General features: G+C 36.9%; 1 protein-coding gene across 1 annotated transcript in view; it reads right to left on the minus strand.

The window, feature by feature from the left end:
* Aqr (aquarius intron-binding spliceosomal factor) overlaps positions 1-18,368 on the minus strand; it is a 78,654-nt gene that overhangs the window by 7,920 nt on the left and 52,366 nt on the right. The window contains exons 21-31 of the mRNA XM_028875761.2: positions 15,694-15,840; positions 15,135-15,204; positions 14,344-14,454; positions 12,335-12,444; positions 10,077-10,212; positions 8,844-9,053; positions 6,740-6,877; positions 5,869-5,940; positions 4,507-4,694; positions 3,749-3,920; positions 1,102-1,272 (exon numbers count right to left, since the gene is read on the minus strand). Coding sequence (XP_028731594.1) covers positions 1,102-1,272; positions 3,749-3,920; positions 4,507-4,694; positions 5,869-5,940; positions 6,740-6,877; positions 8,844-9,053; positions 10,077-10,212; positions 12,335-12,444; positions 14,344-14,454; positions 15,135-15,204; positions 15,694-15,840 — 1,525 coding nt within the window. The remainder of the gene's footprint in view (positions 1-1,101; positions 1,273-3,748; positions 3,921-4,506; positions 4,695-5,868; positions 5,941-6,739; positions 6,878-8,843; positions 9,054-10,076; positions 10,213-12,334; positions 12,445-14,343; positions 14,455-15,134; positions 15,205-15,693; positions 15,841-18,368) is intronic.

Raw genomic sequence — 18,368 nt, forward strand, 5'->3', positions numbered from 1 at the left:
GCCGCCACCACCATAATGCCCACCACCTTGGGCCCCACTGTAAACAAGCGGGCAACTTCGCAGCTCCAGGCAGTCTCTGATCTATTTCCCTTATTTTCTGCCAGCTCTGAATAAGCACAGGAATGGAATCATGAAATGTTACACCCAGTTTGTCAATAGCATAAGGCTTCTGTAGCTTCTCTGTGTGGTACCTAACATGCTCACTCTGTCCTGCTGCTGAGCAGCCAGGCTCTCATTAATGAATGTGCTTGTTAATGAACAACAGAGTTGCTTTAACTCTGGGGATATTTAGAATAAAGCTACATTGGATATTCAATTTTTTTCTTTGTGGACATGTTTTCATTGCAGAAAGGGAACTGTAGGGCTATGTTAAGTGTATCCTTAACTCTTTAAACTGTCAAAGTACTTTCCAAAGTTTCTGAATCAATTTATACACTCATCAGCAATGTCCCAGTCCTCAAGTTCCAGCTGCTCTATTGCCTGACACTATCAGCTTTTACAATTTTAACCATTCTGTTGATGTGTACAAGTACCATATTGTATTTTTAAAAATTTAATTTAATTTTATTCAGACTTATGCAGCCCAAGCTACAAATTTGATCTATAACTGGGGATGGCCTTGAAGTTCTGATCCTCTTGCCTCTACCTCACCAGTTGGGATTACAGTCATGTACCACAGTGCTGAGTTTATGTGGTGCTGAGGATGGAACCCAGAGCTTCATGAATCCTTGGCAAGCCACTCTGCATTCTCTGATCCCTTACCGTGTTTTCATTTATGTCTTCCTGATAGTTAATGATGGTAAAGACAACTAATTACGGGCAGGGATGCTTTAGTGGCTATTTGGGGGTCCTGTATGAAATATGTCCTGTTCACTTGTCCATTTTATATTAGTCTGTCTTATTTAAAATGACTTTTATTAGAATTGACATTTTGAAGCAAGTCTTCTCATGTGTAGACACTATACATGGAAATTCTGTTGTCATCCTGACCTTCTAGAAAGCTTGTCTGTGAGACAAAGTGGAGTAATATAAACAACTTATAATAAATTCAAAGCTTGTCAAAAAGATGAATGTGAAAACAAATTACATTCATAAAACTACCTTGTTTGGCCTTCCGATCAATGGATTATTCCCACATCGTCTATTGATGATGTCCCGAATCAGGTGCTTTTGTCCATTGTATGTTGTTAGAATACTGATCTTGTCTGCAGGGTAACCAAGCAAGCACATGTACATGAAGAGTGCTACTACATACTCTGCTTCTCCAAGGTTCTGTAATGCAAGCACAGCCACATTGTACATTAATTCCCCTATGTTTCTACTTTTTAAGAGCTTCAAAAGAGGCCTACCTATCGATTGCCTACTTATTTTGAGCACATCCTAAGTGAAAAGTTAATAACCTAGATAGATAAGTAAATATTTTTGAGAAGTTGAAGGATAGCCTAATTCTAGGTTAATATTGGTAAAACCCTGATGTCTGTAATATATTTGTAACACAGGACATATAGGTTAATATTCCTGGGGCCACAATAATCATGATATATAGTCTATACAACGTACTTATATACCTGCAGCTGTGACAACAAAGATTAGCATAAAGGGGCAAATTAGTCAAGGAACCCATACAATGTCCAGTCTAACTGGATGTACATGTGGCAGTATTACAACTGATTGTACTGTGTACAGCACTTCCCGAGCCACTCCCACTTCCTGATGTTTCCTGTGAGTTTGTTTCCACTGTCTTCCTTTTGCCACCTGAACTGGACTCATTCAGGTGAGAACATGTGCTTTCAACTGGTAGTCTGGCTTCACAGCTGGAAATTCTGGTTAAAGACGGGTGATATGGAGCTCAAAAGCAAGGGCTTTACTGAACCTCCAAGTGAGAAATCTGATCCACAGCTACTTAATTCAGTTCAGTAGAGACCACGTTCAAGTGAAACAAGAAAATAAGCACATCATGGAAAGCATACACAAAGATAAGACAGAAGCTGGATTCCAGGCAAAGGCAAGAGGAAAATTACTGGATGAACTTCAGAGACACCATTTATATCCAGGTTCCTGGTGACAGACAGTCTCAATTATCTCTTTCATTTAAATTCTCTAGTTCTTTGGAAGACAGGAGACAAAAGAAGCCACATGACTCTGTAAATCTCCATTTTCTATATTGGTAGCAAAACACATTTATCTAAGGATCAGCTCCAATGTAGATAAAAGAACAAACCAGAGACCAAGGAAATGACCTTATGTAATATATGCTAAGGCTGAATAAAATCCAGTTTTGATTCAGGTATTTTTGGCAAGATTAGTACACTGAGTTCTCAGTAAGTAGAAGCCAATTCTTTATTTATGTGAGCAATGTGCTTAATTCAGCACTCTGCTTGAGTCAGATGTGAAGCTTAACAGAAAAACAAGTATATTTTGATGAACATTTTAGAAGCTGGGCCACATAAGTCAAGGTTGCTTCAACTTAGGGACTTTCATTCATTTTTCCATTTATTCTCTCACATGCTAATTTTTAAAAATGTATTGTTTAAATGCACATTGATCATATTTGGGGGGATAAAGTTTTTAATACTTCAGAAATACAGTTAACTAATAGCAATCATCATTTGAGAATACCCTTATTTCTTGATACACTGAAAACTCACACAGAGATAAAATTAACAAGTAAGGAAACAGATGAGTATCTTGGATAACATTTTAGATCAATACCATTAGGTAGCTCAGGCAAGGACTCAGAACCACTTTGCAATGAAGCTATCAGGAGACACCAATCAGCTCCTGAACTCCTTCAAAGGTGGATATCAGGAAACATGTTTCTACTTTGAATATGGCTCTAAATGTGTTATCATTTAAAGGTCACATTTGTTCCTAAGCTTTAAGTATATGAGAAAGTGACTTTAGTATTCCTTCTGTGTAGTGAAATATTTTCACTATGTTAAGTCTTTATAAACTCATCCAAATTCTTGTTAAGAATTACTTAGAGCAAGAACAGTATTTCTAATACATATGACAATTTATGCACCAAATTATTTTCCCACTATAATTGCAAAATCAAGTACTGTCTGACTTAGTGATTTATTACTGTTAGGTATTTACTCATTTATTTCTAGGTAAAGTGTTTCTCTTCATTGCATTTTCTGCTGGTGTAACATTTTAAATTTATTTTTAAAGGTTTATTTTATGTATGTATTTTGCTTGCATGTATGTTGTGTGTGTGTGTGTGTGTCAGAAGAAGGCACCTAAGCCCCTGGAACTGGAGTTATGGACCACTGTTAACCTGCCCTATGGATGCTGGGAAGCAAAACTTGGTCCTCTCCAAGATCAGCAGGTTCTCCTAACTGCTGAGCCATCTCTCCAGCTCCCAGAGTATTTTTTTTTTAAAGCAACTGAGTTCTCTATACAAATTTTAGTCAGAATTTTCAATATATTGTTTTAATTTACATACTTATTTTTTCTCAAATCAATTAAGGTTTTTTTCTGTATTATTTTTGATTTTTTAACAAGGAGGCCCTTTCTTACAACATCACTATATACTTGTCAATATTTGCTTTTAGTACTTTCCACTGAGTTTTTAGTTATTCTTTGTGTATCTTTGATCCATCTGAAACTGACTGCTTTTGTGTGGTAAGGTGAGGCTGCAACCTTTTTTTGTCTCAATAGCTGGCCACATGGTACAGTATTGCTAAATCCCATGGCACTTCAGCCAGGCAAATGCGACGTAAACCCCAATGCCATGCTGTATTACCTGATAGAAGTAAGGGTTAGGTTCCGATTCTCCCACTCCCTGAAAGTCTTCCACATTGATGAGCTGGAAGTCATAGAGCAGGCCAGCATTGGCTGTGCTGAACTCTGGCAGAAGCTGCACATGGGGCAAGTTGCCTAAGTTCTTGTAGCGCCAGTTGTAGAGGTTACACAAGCTGTCCCAAGACAAAGCCCCAAACACAAAAGATTAGCAAGGTGGGACCCTTCAGTATCCAAAAGGACATTTTAAGGAGCCACATTTTTTAGTTGCCAAGTTTGCTCATCTTTTAGCAACAATATTTTAGCTACTTTAGGCTACTTGTTCCAAATAAGCAGGAGTCAAGGGAATGAAGATGTTACAAAAATGACAGCTCTCCTGTGCTCCTGTGTAAACACTGTTGCTGTGTCATCAACTATAAAGCCTGGAAGGCCTGGATGTGGGGACACAGGGAGGACCTGTGAGGTGGCTGGCACTACTTATGAAGTTAAGAAGCAGTGTTTTACTCTTGTTTACTTTTGCTTTAGATTTGATAATCACATTAAGGCCATGTATTTGGAGACAGGATGGAATGAAGCCTTTCTGTCCTTAGTATCAATTTAATGAACAAAACAACTCATTTGATCAATATATACCTTATATAAGGGGAAATAAACATGGTTTCAGATTGGTAGAGGGCAGGTTCCTAGATCTTAGAGGAGGCTAAACTTTATGAAAAAGATGTTTCAGGGAACCTATATCCTTAACTAGAAGTGAATCTTCACCTTGCCCTGGCTCTCCCTTGAGCATCGAGGTCCACAGTAGGAACCCCAACCCGGACAAAGCGAGTGAAAAGAGATTGCTCCATATTTGAATACTTCTGAAAGGCCATGTTCTTAATGACTGGAGGTAACTGGTGGTGATCACCAATCATAATCCATCGTTTCAATCGGCTGAATCCATCTTGAGGATTCTAGAAAGGAAAATTGAAGAAATACAAAATATTGTAATTAATACATCACTGACAGGTTTCTAGCTTACCAAACGCAAGACTTGTTCATCAGATCACTTCATTAATTTACAAATTCTCAAGCCCCATCAGCTCCATAAAGGGGCCCAGCAAATTCACAAGATGGGTTAGTTGGCAAGGGTGACTGGTGCTCTTGATGGACAGTAAGCAAGAGTGGGTGAAGAGAAGGTCTTCAACAGGGTAATAAGAAGACATTTTGAAGGTTAAGGTCAGCATTAAGCAAAACAGAAATAAGGAGAAACATGCCCAGAAACAGAAGTAGAAAGATGTCAAAGTGAACACCCAGTATCAAAAGTAAGCCAAGAAGTTTTGAAAACATTAAGAGTAAAAACCATATTATTAATAGCTTTGTATACTACTAACATCAATTTCTTACTCTACATGTCCTCCTGTTCCTGGAAATATGTCCTCCATTGGATATAATAAACATTAAGTTTTATATGATAGCTTATAAAAGCAATTTTGATAACTAAATTTATCTGTAAATTAAGCAGTCTCTATAGTCTTATGTTGGTAATTACACATTTTGTTTTAACACTTCAATAATAAAGAATAATGTATAACAAGAAACATTTTTAAAATAATACTAGTTGGTTTTAAATTTAGGCATACAATTAAGAAAAGCAATGTATCCAGAAAACACCAGAAACAACCATAGAAACAATTCTAACAAAAGAAAAGACAAGTAACTAATATTCCCTCCAAATTACATAATAATATAATTTTCTTGATTAAAATTCGTCTTTTAAAAACTATGTTGTTACACATACATACACCATGGATATTTTTTATTTTTATTGGTTTTTTTACTCTCTTGGAATTCACTATGTAGGCCAGGATGGCCTCAAACTCAGAGATCTGTCTGCCTCTATCTCCCAAGTGCTGGGGTTAAAGATGTGAGCCACCATGCCTGGCTTACACCATGGATGTTTAAAAAGTCTCATTAAAGGGAATAAAAAGCCAGGAGTAGATTAAAGGGAGAGTTTACAGGATGAAAATAGAACAACAAATAAAGTGAAATCAGGGAGAGCATGGAACCATGACAATCAGTGTCCTAAGTACAGCTTTCCAATGCCCATGAATTCCTAAAAATCTGTCTTGGACCTTTATTTCTTACCTGTAGAAGAAGAGGTATAAAAGTTTCTATCTCCAGAATCTGAGCAGCCTCTTCCATTAAAATGTTGTCATACTGAAAAAGAAAATCTTGTCAAATGGTAGCTGAAAATCTAAGCAGTTACCACCATAAGTCTAACAATGGTCAAAAGCCTTAGTAATTACATATTAAAATAGCAATGTATAAACTATGCAATCAAGTTCACAGCCTGACTATTCTTCAATCATCCTTAACCTCAGAGTGTGAAGGTTTGCAGATGCATATTCAAGTGAGAGTTTTGGTTAGTACTGCTAACAGTGACAAAAACTCTGAAAATTCAAATTTATTACTCAGTTGTTATGTTCTACTTTAACTGTGTCATAAACACCACATCCTCTTCATATTTATCATACAGTAAGTTATTTTAATATCTCACCTGACAGTATAAATGAAATCATTCTACTCTGAACAGACAATGGGGACTGGATGCATGTTTACTATGTGAATAATGTTTGTAGATAAATGTCTCTGGTGAAAAGGATTTTTGAAATACTACTTTCATAGCTTTCAAATCTGTTTAAATATATATATATATTTTAAAAAATAAGTGATACTCAGTAAAACTGAAAGCTTAACTATGATAACCTGGTTAGACAGTCAAATGATTGATGCTAATTGGTAGACAAATTACTCAAATATTATGTTAGATTTAGCTTCATTAATCATATAAATGTTATATTACCACATATTTTTAAAAAAGAGCTTTAAAACAATACAAATGAGACCTTTTATAAGTGAACAAATCCCCAAAGAAAGGAGTCTAGATCATCACAAAAAGAAAAGAGTGAGGGAGCAAAGACCCAATGAGAAGATGAGCTAGGATGGAAGTCTTTACCTTGAAACCCAACTTCACCAAGTCATGTCGTTTCAAGGCAGCATGAGTACAGGTCATAGCAATGATTTTGGCTTCCTTCACCAAAAGGTATTTAGATCTGTCCAGCCCACTGCGAAGCAGTTCTGAGGCTCTGAATTCCTATGGAGTGAGCACCAGCAAGAGACAATTTTAGGACAATAGTTCATGTGTATACAACCACAACCCACCTAATCAGACAGTTCTTGAGATGTTACTAATATAATACATAAATATATTATAAACCAAGCCTAATAAACCAAAATAAAATAATAAGCCTAATGAGTTATAATTCCTTTTGTTATTTGGACGCTGTTTGAGTTCAAGTAAGAGTTGATATTCAATCTATAACTTGGACCTTTTTGCATATAAACTATTTACATTATAAAAAAGAGCACTGGTAAAATATCAATTACCAGTGTACCTGTATTATTCAAAGTCCCTCTACGAAAAGAAAAACTATCTCATATATTCCCACCAAATAGCAAACAGCTGGTTACACAGGTGACAAAAGACTAAGAAGCCACCCAGGGGGTGAATTAACCTAGAGACTGGCAGCAGCAGGGAAGTCACTGTCACTCCTGGATTAGGAAGGATAAAAGGAGAAGCGGTGTTGTCAGAGCCCAGTGGCTTGGGCTACACCACCAGTTGGAACTGTAGTGGGCCAGTCTAACAGAAACTGGAATAACTGGAGGTCAAACCCAAACAGAGGGAACTGAGGCCAGAAATCTGGACTGTCTCTTCTCAACTCCTACCACCTCTCTCAGGATATGGCTGAATCTAGCTAAAAGGCAGCTGACATAGAATGCAGGGTCATTCAATCAGCAAGGATCAGTCTGAAGCTCAGCTGTGGAAGAGGATAGACAGGTACAACAGGACCAGGTTTCACCAGACTTCAACATTACACACTTCAAATTCAATTTTTTTTAATAGTTTCTCAAATAATTTCAGCATTACTGATTCAGGTGAGGTGCTCTGTATACCCTTCTCTGCACTCCCTCAAGAAGGCAGCTGCTACTATGTAGTGAATATATTTTTATCCTATGATGTTGTGTTTATGTAACAGCACTCTAATTTTCAGGCGTAAATAGTTATTATCCTACATCTCCATCTACCTATTCACAAGTATCAATATTTACTAAATACCAACTATGTGCCAGATAATAGGAAACGGGTGGAAGCATATTTAGAAGACAGAAGACACAAAGTCCCTCTTCTTTGTACTTGGAGTGACACCTTCTAGATGTTCTTACTAAGGAAACAAGCTTGAAGATGACTGCTTAAAAGACCACTGCAAGGAGTGTTTGTCATAGAGCTCCCCCCAAAAGGGGATACAGCTGGCTCCCAGGTCCCAGTCTTCTCTGTTTCCTGTGTGTAATGATGGTCCTTACTTCACTTTTACATCAGGATAAAGCATCCTGGCTAATACAGGCACTTTATTTTGTGTCTGCTGATCAAGAGGCATGAGGAACTAATAAATGGCGTGTCTCAAATTCCCATTCGAAGGACTACTACTGTTAAGTTTCCTAATGGAGGGCTGTGGTATCAGTAGCTCGGCTGGCAGAGCGCTGGCCAACTGTGTACAAAGTCTGTTCGCTGTATGAATTAGGTGTGGTGGTGCACATCTGCAACTCCACTACTAAAGAGATAGAGGAGAATCAGAAACTTAGGTAATCTTCAGCTACATAGTGAATTTGAGATGAAAAAGAAAACTAAATTCTAATGGAAACACTACTTTTTTAAATACTAGTAGAATAAAAGGGATATAACTCATTTAACTCTTGCTTATTTCTTAACTAAAACTCTACCTGGCTCAGTGTGACGGTGCATGTCAGGACTTGGAAGGCAGAGGCAGGAAAATTTCTGTGAGTTTAGGCTAACCTGGTATATTTATGTAGAAAGTTCCATGCCAGCCAGGGCCTACATAGCAATCTCTCTCTCACACACACATACACACACAGTAAATATTTAAAAAACTTTTGCTTAAATTAACAATTTGGTTTGCAATATCTGATTACTTAATTTACCTCATTAAAGAGATAAACCACAAACTTTTAGAAGAGCATTAAAACAAGTTGAGAAACCTTACTTCAAGCTGAGTGAAAATTTTCTTAATATGCCTGAAGCACCCTTCAGCAACTTCCATGTCTTCTTCATAAGATCTGCCTTTAAAGATGGGCTGAGGAGCATTGGCAAAGTACTCATGGAATGGGAAGAATGTGGCGACTTCTGCAGCGTCTGGTGAGCTGCTCCCTGTGTTTTTAACTCTACTGATGTATTCTTCCCAACGTGACATCACCTGTAGGAAAAACCCGCATTGTACTTTGCCGGCTAGATTATGCATTAAGTAAAGAAAATGAATCCAGTGAAAACGAACTCAACAGTCTGAATCTAAAGTAGACTACTTTGCAAGACAGTGTATGTCTTGTTTGTTTCACAAAACCCATAAAATCTCATTTTGAATGCACTCAAGTGTTTTGTGCAGCCACTAGTGAGATTAAGACCATTCTCTCACATTTATAAAAAATTTCAATGTTATAACGTTTCTAAAATACACAAACAGCATACTACAATGAGAACAAGTAACATAAAACCGGCACTATTTGATTATGTCTTAATTCACTTGGAATTATTAGTAATGGAAATGACTTACTGTTTATTCATTTATGTGGTTTCCTATTTCTCAATGGTTTTCCTGCTCAGAAAATTAATCTTAACAAAATCACAGCCTTAAATTGAAATCAATTAGTCTAAGAGATACTTTATTTCTGGGTATTAAAAAGAACAATATGCTTTCCCTTGCTAGCTAATAAAAGACATAATGAGATTATGTCTTTTGTACTTTTATACTTTGCTATGAACTGGGTAGGCAGAATATTTAGTTACATTATTTAGTGAGGTAGAGAGAAAATGAGAATAGCAAAAAAGAGGGAAAATGAGTTCAAATGTAGCAATATCAGCTTTAATTCAGAGTTGCTTATAAAGAAAACTGAACCATAAAATTTGGAAACACAGGTGAGATGACGGTTGTTACTAAGCCTACAATCTGAGCTTGATCTCTGGAGTCCACAATGTGAGAGGAGAGAACCAACTCCACAAAACTGTCCTCTGCACACACAAAATAAACAAGCAAATGCTTAAAAAAAAAAAAAAAAAAAAAAAGAAGTAATAATAAAAACACAGAGTGTTCCTAATAGTTTTGGAAATGCCATATATTTTAAAGTACTAAAACAACAACAACAACATTTCAAAAGAAGTCTCTAGAACTCAGAGCACTTTCTACTTGAGACAATAACTACCAAGTCCAGCCCTTAGGTCCTACCTGGTATAAGAAGAAATAGCCTGCAGTTTCACAGGTATATGAAGCATCTCCCGGAACCCCCAGACTCTTCTGTAATCGTTTGACTTCTTCTAAAAGCTCTATCCTTCGAGCCAGGACATAATTAACTCTTCCATACCTAGAATTATCAGACAGGTAAGAAGGCAAAACTGTAATGAAGACTGATGAAATCGGTCAACAGAATTCAAGAAACCATTACAGAAACTACAAATGATCAGAGAGAAAGAAACAAATGAAAGGCCAATTTAACATATTTAATTATGAATGGTGGATAAATTAAACTATGAGTGGTTTATCTTGGTCCACACCAGAAGGGGGTTATTTAAAGTATAGCCGAAGGCCCAGTACTTATATGCAAACACGTTAACAGTCTGGGTGGAGAAACAAATCAATCAAGCAAGCTATCATTTTTTGTACCTCTACAAAACTTCCACATATGTTATAGTGCATTCTGGAGCAGACCAATAGGCTAGGACAGAGTGGACAGACTGGGGACTTTGAACAGCTCAACTATCCTAAAAGCAGAATGCTTCAGAGACTTTGAAAAGTAATTTAAAAATGTATTCTAGATTATCTGTATTTTCTAGCGTATAGTCTGGCACTCAAATCTAGTTGAGTGAGAACAGAAGTTTGGGAGTACCTTGTCCAAAGATATATGGGAATAAAACCTAGTGGAAACAGAGTTAGGCCAAGTCTATACACACTCTTTTCACAAAACTTCCGTGTCTGAACATGAGTTAGCAGTCTGATCAGTGCTATGGATCATGTGGTAGGCTTGACAAAGGAAGAGTCTGTTTCTGAATTCCTAGGTCTTCCAGTGCAGAGGCTTACCTGAAGCAGCAAGAAACAGGAACTTGTCTATATTTATATTTCCCTTTCCTTTCTTCTTCTCTCTCCTTCCTCCCTCAACTGTGTTTTAGCCCGGGTAGGCAGAAATCTCGTCTCCTCTTTCTCGTGTTTTTTTTTTTTTTTTTTTTTTTGTTTGTTTGTTTTTTGAGACAGGGTTTCTCTGTGTTGTTTTGGTTCCTGTCCTGGAGCTCGCTCTGTAGCCCAGGCTGGCCTTGAACTCACAGAGATCCGCCTGGCTCTGCCTCCTGAGTGCTGGGATTAAAGGCGAGTACCACCACTGCCCGGCTAGTCTCCTCTTTCTATGCCTCCCCAGTCATGGGGTCATAGGCTCCCATTATTACACCAAGAAAAACAGGATGTGTGATCTTAAGAATGAAAAGCTGAAAAAAAACTTACACGGATATGTGGATATGATATGTAACTTTTTTTTTGTTTGTTTGCTTATCTATAGTTTAAAATTTTTGGTCACAGCAAAAAAAAAAAAAAAAAAAAAAAAAAAAAAGAAAAGAAAAGAAAAAGAAAAAAGAAAAAAAAAGGAATGGTTTAAAATTATAAATCCATTGGACTGCAATTTTAAGCATTCTCTTAATATTCACTGACCTCTGAACAACGAGCTTTAGTGTTAAACTCATTTTGATGTTTAAACTTAGTACTATTACTATTTTTGTGTGCATGCACACATATGCAAGGCAAAGGGCAACTCTATGGAGTTGGTTCTCCTTCTACCATCATGTGGAACCCAGGGATCTAACTCAGGCCGTCAGGCTTCATCTGCAGGTGGGAATCATCTTACACACCGTCTGAACTCCTCCTACTCTAGTTTTAAAAATGGCCTTGACATGAGGAGACACCTATGGAAAGATTTCACAAATATCTATCAAGAATCTAGGGCCTCATCGGCCTATACCGTGCTTTTCTTTCTGTGTAACACACTAACTTTTAAGCTAAGTATTTGGTGAACTCTGTAATAAGTGAATCTGAATAGATACAACACAGTAATATAACATTCTTCTGATATCTGTTACCACTTTAGGTCAATGGTCATATTCATCAAACAAAAGATACATTACATATGTACACCTATTAATTGAGCTTTTTATCTGAATTTCTATATAAGTGAAATGAGTTATAATTTGAAGAAACAAGCTATTACTGTAGAAAAAGTTAGATTTACACAACTTTATTCCTCTTATAATAAGTAATACTAAATAGTGGATCTAAAGTGCACGGTGCCTGCACTTTCAGGTCAACATACAGATTAATGAGGTGACACCAGAACCTTCTGAATTAAGTTTGGTTACACATCTCTTTTCTTGGTATTTTTTTCTAATAAGGAGGAAAAGGTTAAAAATTCTTTTGTGCATGTTTAAACATTCACCCCATTCTCTTACCTGCTAAAATCTTTCTCTGTCTCTAGCTCTTCTTCTCCATGACCCAGACGCAGGAGGTGGCGTTCATCTATGTCTAAAGCCATGATTTTTTCAAACAACTGGTTTAGAGCCTGGTCAGCAAGGCAAATGGATGACAGTGAGTTTAAAAGACTTATTAAGGTCTTTGAAATAGAACAAAAACTAGTTTCTAAAACCATACAGTAATGTCCAGTTATATAAGAATCAAAATTAAAATTGAAGAAAGTAGGTTTAATATAGGCCATTTATAAACTGTGACAAGATTATATTTAATACTGATTCTTATATTTGCATTATATAGACTTGGCTAAATGAGTGCCTGGAAATTATAAAAACCACCTACATCTAAAATCTCTATGTCTAATTTATAAAAGAGAATGCAGCATTGCTGAAAAAGGGCAGTGAGATGGCAGAGTATCTCTCTCTATATATATATGTGTGTATGTGAGGGTAGCTTCACCAAGGGGGCCAGAGAAAGAGAAAGTGCATCATTCACCTCTCAGGTCCAAAGCCCAATTCTCTCTATGCAATGATCAGAGGGCACTTGCTGCCATAAACTGCTCCAATGGAAACCATTTAGAACTCACTTCTCTCTACCTCTGAAATGTTTATATTAAGGATTCTCTCAAATATTAATACTTATTCTCCAACCTCTGTGGGTTAGGGAAAAGTTTTGTAGAAAGGCAAAAAATTTTGCAGAAAGGTAGAAGTCTGATAATTTGGGAAGATACACTAAACATAGACATCATTTAGAGTATTAGCCACTGGTCAGCACCCACCCTCACCTATCACTAGTCCAACCCTGCCCCTCAAGCTAACATACATATTCGGGCTCCATAATGCTACATGTATCCTTTGCTGCCAAAATTCTAGCAGATTTAAGGATGGAAGTCATTACTTTTTTTTTTTAAATTTCAAATTCCCACTATCTAGCTTTTCATACTATTCAAAACTCAGAACTCAAACAATTGGACTGCATAGTATTATTTGTTATCTGTACTAAGAATTGAGACAGAAAAATTATATGCCGTAAATTCAGAAAAACTTCAAGATTTCCTTCTGAGATAGAAAGGTACTGGAGAAGTGCTTAGAAAATCAGCTCTTTGACAAGACACCAGGGAATCTGCATTTCAAAGAACAACACAGCCTTAGTAACAAGGGCTTCTTTGGTATCTCTGCAACAGACCTTCTCTAGGACTGCTACACAAGCCCATCCTAAATAGCATGCACTGTAACAAGTCCCAACAAGGCATGAGACAGAACTTAGTCAGAAATGCTGTGAGATAAGGTATGACTTACTGTTTGTGCACCTTAAGAGCTTACTAAACACATGATTATACACTAAACTTTATTAAGTAGGAAGAAAAAAAGTCCTAGAACTTTGTTTTATTGCATTTATTCAGGTGGAGAACTAATTAACTCCTTCTTCCTAAATGAATACGTTAACAAAAACTTGGCACATTGTACAAACTACCCACTATTTATAAATTCCAAAACAATTGTTAAAGCATGCCAGATTTATTACTAAAAATAAATAAAAATGCAAATTAAGCAAACAACAGAATGACTGACAATTCAAAATTTCCAAGGATGCATCAACTGCAGGCACTGGCAGACGCTGAGAGTAAGTTCCTCCAGGTTTAGGGGAAAGTCATTTCACCAAGGGGGGGTGCTCTGGGAGCTGCTGGTCACATTTATGCCAGAGCTAATGAAGAATACTTATTCCTCACTGTTCTGACACCCTCAGAAGCATTAACACAGCACACAAGAATCCTTTATGGAATAGATTCACACACATAAATGCCTTCACAGGCATTTATACTCAGGCTGATCTCTGCACTGAGAAACACATTCTATTAAATAAAGAGAAATACATACTACCAATAGGGTTAGTCAATGCTTTCAATCTCAAAATAAAAAGTCCTGAGTATGAACATGTGCATATATACATACACAGACAGACAGATACAGATACACAGACAGTCAATTACCTGATTCGAATGAGTAACAATTAAAGTTCTCTGTTCTGGAAAATTGTGGTATATGTTGGATATGATCTGGACTGCAACATCTGTTTTTCCTGTACCAGGTGGGCCCACAACCTAAAAAAAATGATGAACACATATCAAACACTAAGTTACTACATTATTAGAAAACAGAAATTAAAAAATGTAGAAAAAAAGAAAAAGGAACTTCACTGGGTGGACTCAACAACATAATAGGCAGGATAGAGGAACCCAACCTCAGAAACTCATACATCTATGGAAGAACTCCAAAAAGCATAAATTTCATGTCACTGACCTCCAAAGAGAGAAAAATATATGCAGAAAGAAGTGTTTGATTGATGGCTAACACTTTTAAATCCCAAAAATTCTGTTCAGAAAAAACTCACTTCAAACAAACAAAACAAAACCAAAAAACCAAACAAGCAAAAGTGAAATGATGAAAAAGAAATATCACATAAATGCATACTCTTAGACTATATCAGATTTAGACTAAAAGGCAACAACTGAGAGCTAAGAGAAAAAGTTGCACGTACTGGAAATTTAACCAATGCAGATCTTTCTCTATAAAGGGCCAGAAAGTAAACATTATAGGCTTAGCTGACCAAAAATCTGTTGCAAATACTTCTGTGGTTAACAGCAAAAGGAAGGTAGGTGATATAACGGAGATGCCATATTCTAACACATGTATCTATGAATACTGAGATGAGCAGCAACATCTCATGCATACAATGCTGCAGTTACTTAAAAACACTCAAAAGTCAATCAGTTTTGCTTACCATAGTCAGTCCAGGCTGCATCCCAGCCCGGATGGCCTCTATCTGTGTATGAGTGAACTGAATTGTATTACTGCAAATAGATGAGCAAATACAAGTTGGTTAGAAATGCAATGATATTTAGTGAAGACTCAGATAGCCATGAACAGAGAGGGTTAAAACATCTACTTGTTCTTATTCGCTGACATTCAGAGAATAATTCTTACGGACAGAGCAGTTATTTCCAATATACTTAGCTTATTCTAGGCCTCATCTGGCCAGCAGAAGTTCTAGTTCCCAAATGCACTGCCCCTGCAGTCCCACGAGACACCCACGAAGACCACTACTACACAGCTCTACGTTCACAAGCCAGTAGTTGTGCAATGCTGACTTTTCACAGTGCCAGAAAACATTTGCTTTGGAAATGCAACCACAGAATTAGCCAAAATTTCTCAGCGACTCAGACAATTGACAGAACCAAAGGGAAAAAATCCTAAGGTTTGAAACAAAAGTATCCCAAATGCTTTAAAAGACTAAGAGAATTTAAAAACAAGCTTGTAACTAGGGTGGGCAGTCAAATTACCGTTTGGGTTGGTTGTAAGGATAAGGGCCTCTGTTAGGAATAACATGAGGTTCTACAATTAAGGTCTTTGCTTCTTCGGTGTCGTCTTCCTCCCCATCGGCATCTTTCCTCTTCTTCCCTTTTCCACTTCTTACTGGGAAAGTTATTCTACAAGAGCAAAACCCCCATTCATTTTTAAGATAAGAAATGATCCAAGCTGAGATGGAAATGGACACGACCCCCCCCCCCCATCCTTAATCCAGAAGCTATCAACCACCTGAATAGGAAATATTAGTTTTCTCCAATGGAGTCCCACTGGCTACACAAACTCACTTTAGAGTAGTCCCCAAACCCAGCAGTAGATGGCTCCCACAAAATGAATTCAATGGTATTTCTGGAGATTTTTTTTTTTCTCATAATGTTTTATTTGGGCTTAAAAAAAAAATCTTACTGGTCTTTTGCTCATATATTATGGTTCCGGTTTTGTGTTTTTATGGTGTGTGTGTCTATACATGTGTTTTTTCATGATTTTTCTTTGTTTTTGTTTAATCCACCCCTACCTCCACCCCTAACCCCTCTACCTTAGCCTGTTTGTTTTCTAAAGAGAAAGAAAGAAGACATGGAGTTGGAAGGGTAGGGAGGTGGGGAAGTTCTGCTGAACTTTGCCAAGACAAGGTAGGACAGTCCTTCAAAATTCCTGGCTTCACAGGAAAGTCTGTCAGATAAGCTAGGTGTGTAGGCCAGAGTTGGATGCCCCAGTATTATAGAGGAACTTTGGGTGACTGTTCAGGTAGCCTGATGTCCTTGTCATTAGGTAACATTTCATCCTTCTGGAGTCTTTGATGGAGTTGAAGACTAAATAGTTATAATTATAGTTTTCCTTAGTTATAATAGAAAGTAAATTAGATACAAAATTTTAGACTCATTAAGATAAGACAGATAATTATTTTCTCTAATTTTGCCAAATGCAAATAGATCGGATATTGTTACCATAATTCTTACTTAACTGCTTTTGTTGTATATAGTTTTACTATATTAAGGTTAAAACCTTCCTTTGTAATTAGACAAAAAGGGGGAAATGCTGTGGATTATGCTCACTGTTAATAAAAAACTGACTGGCCGATAGCAAGGCAAGAAGAGATTGTGCAAGACAGCCTGATGCAGAGAGAATGATGGGAGGAAGAAGGACAGAGTCAGGAGAGTTGGGGGAGATGCAAGCCAGATGCTGGGCAAGCAGGACATATAGAAAATGAGATAACAAGTCATGAGCCATGTGGCAAAACATAAATAAAAATATGGGTTAATTTAAGTGTAAGAGTTAGCTAGTACCAAGCCTGAGCTATTGGCTGAACATTTACAATTCATATAAGCCTCTGTGTGTTTATTTGGGACCAGGCAGTCAGACAGGAAACATCTGGTGGCAGGGAAGAGATGAGAGAACTGTGATCAGAATACATTATATGAAAAAAATGTATTGTCAATTAAAAAAAATAACTACTATCTCGTGCATGAGATTGTATGGAGAATAAAAAGATGTATAAGAAAGATTTGTGATTTATTTCTACATAAATTTTGAAATAAAGACAGATTTGTAATTATTAAAATGGGTGTTAAGTCTTCTGTTTGGGGAAAAAGTCATTCACTTAATAGACGAATCACAGAAACATTAAATATTTGTGATATGCACTATAAAGTGCTTCATTGGTGTTCATGTATTCAAAGACTTAAGGAGACTGGTTTTAAAGTACAGAGACTCTCAGAGACTCACAGCTAGAAAGGAAAGACTTCCCAGAAAAAAAGAAGTACAAGTGGAGGCCAAATAAAAACAGCCAAACACTGCCAGAGTACAGACTACAACAGAAAAAGGGAAGGACAGACAGACTGGAGTCTTGCAGCATCTCTGGAACACCATGCTTTAGGCCAGAGGTTCTTAGTTTGGAGTTAGAAGCCAATGTTTTCAATGAATTTCTAAAAATTAAACCAAAAAAGTGATCCTCTATGTGTACTTTTCCCAATCTTCTTTCCCATTCTTAAAGTACAGACAGAGCCAAAGGTTGCCAAGAACTAAAGTGGAAAAGAAGTCACCTTAAAGTAAGAAGAAACACTCACTTCTCCAGTGAAGGAGTGAATGGCTCTAGCTAGCAAATGGCATCTGACAGTTCAAGAGAGAAGCAGGAAATATAGCACCATCAGGACTGAAGGACCTAGAGATGCAGAAATCAGGAGGGACACAGATTGTTCCTAACAGAATCTATGATATATAGCAAGAATCATGAGAATAAATAGCTAAAAAATATTGGGGGACGAGTGTAATATCTTTGTAGTTAACAGAAGTTAAGGACAAAAGGAAGAAGACAAGGTATGGGTATTATGAAAGATATGTTGTAAGTATGCTGAATTATTGTATTTATATTTAATAGGCATGTGGAAGTTGTGTGCTCTGGTTTCCAGCTAAAGAAGCAAGATCTGAACTCTATGCATAGTCTCTGATGTTTATGAACAAACTCTAGCAGCAGCCAATGGCTCCAAGCACATCATCTATTCCCACTCAAGAGCTATTTGACATTAACATACTAACTCTGTTTTGAATACATATTGAATATGCCTGATTTGAAAACATGAAATTGAAAATGATCCAAAGTCTTAAACACTTGGGGTACTCTGACAATCCTCAAAAAGTTTTGAATTTTTGAACA

This window comes from Peromyscus leucopus, chromosome 4 (genome assembly GCF_004664715.2).
Source record: "Peromyscus leucopus breed LL Stock chromosome 4, UCI_PerLeu_2.1, whole genome shotgun sequence".
NCBI lineage: Eukaryota > Metazoa > Chordata > Mammalia > Rodentia > Cricetidae > Peromyscus > Peromyscus leucopus.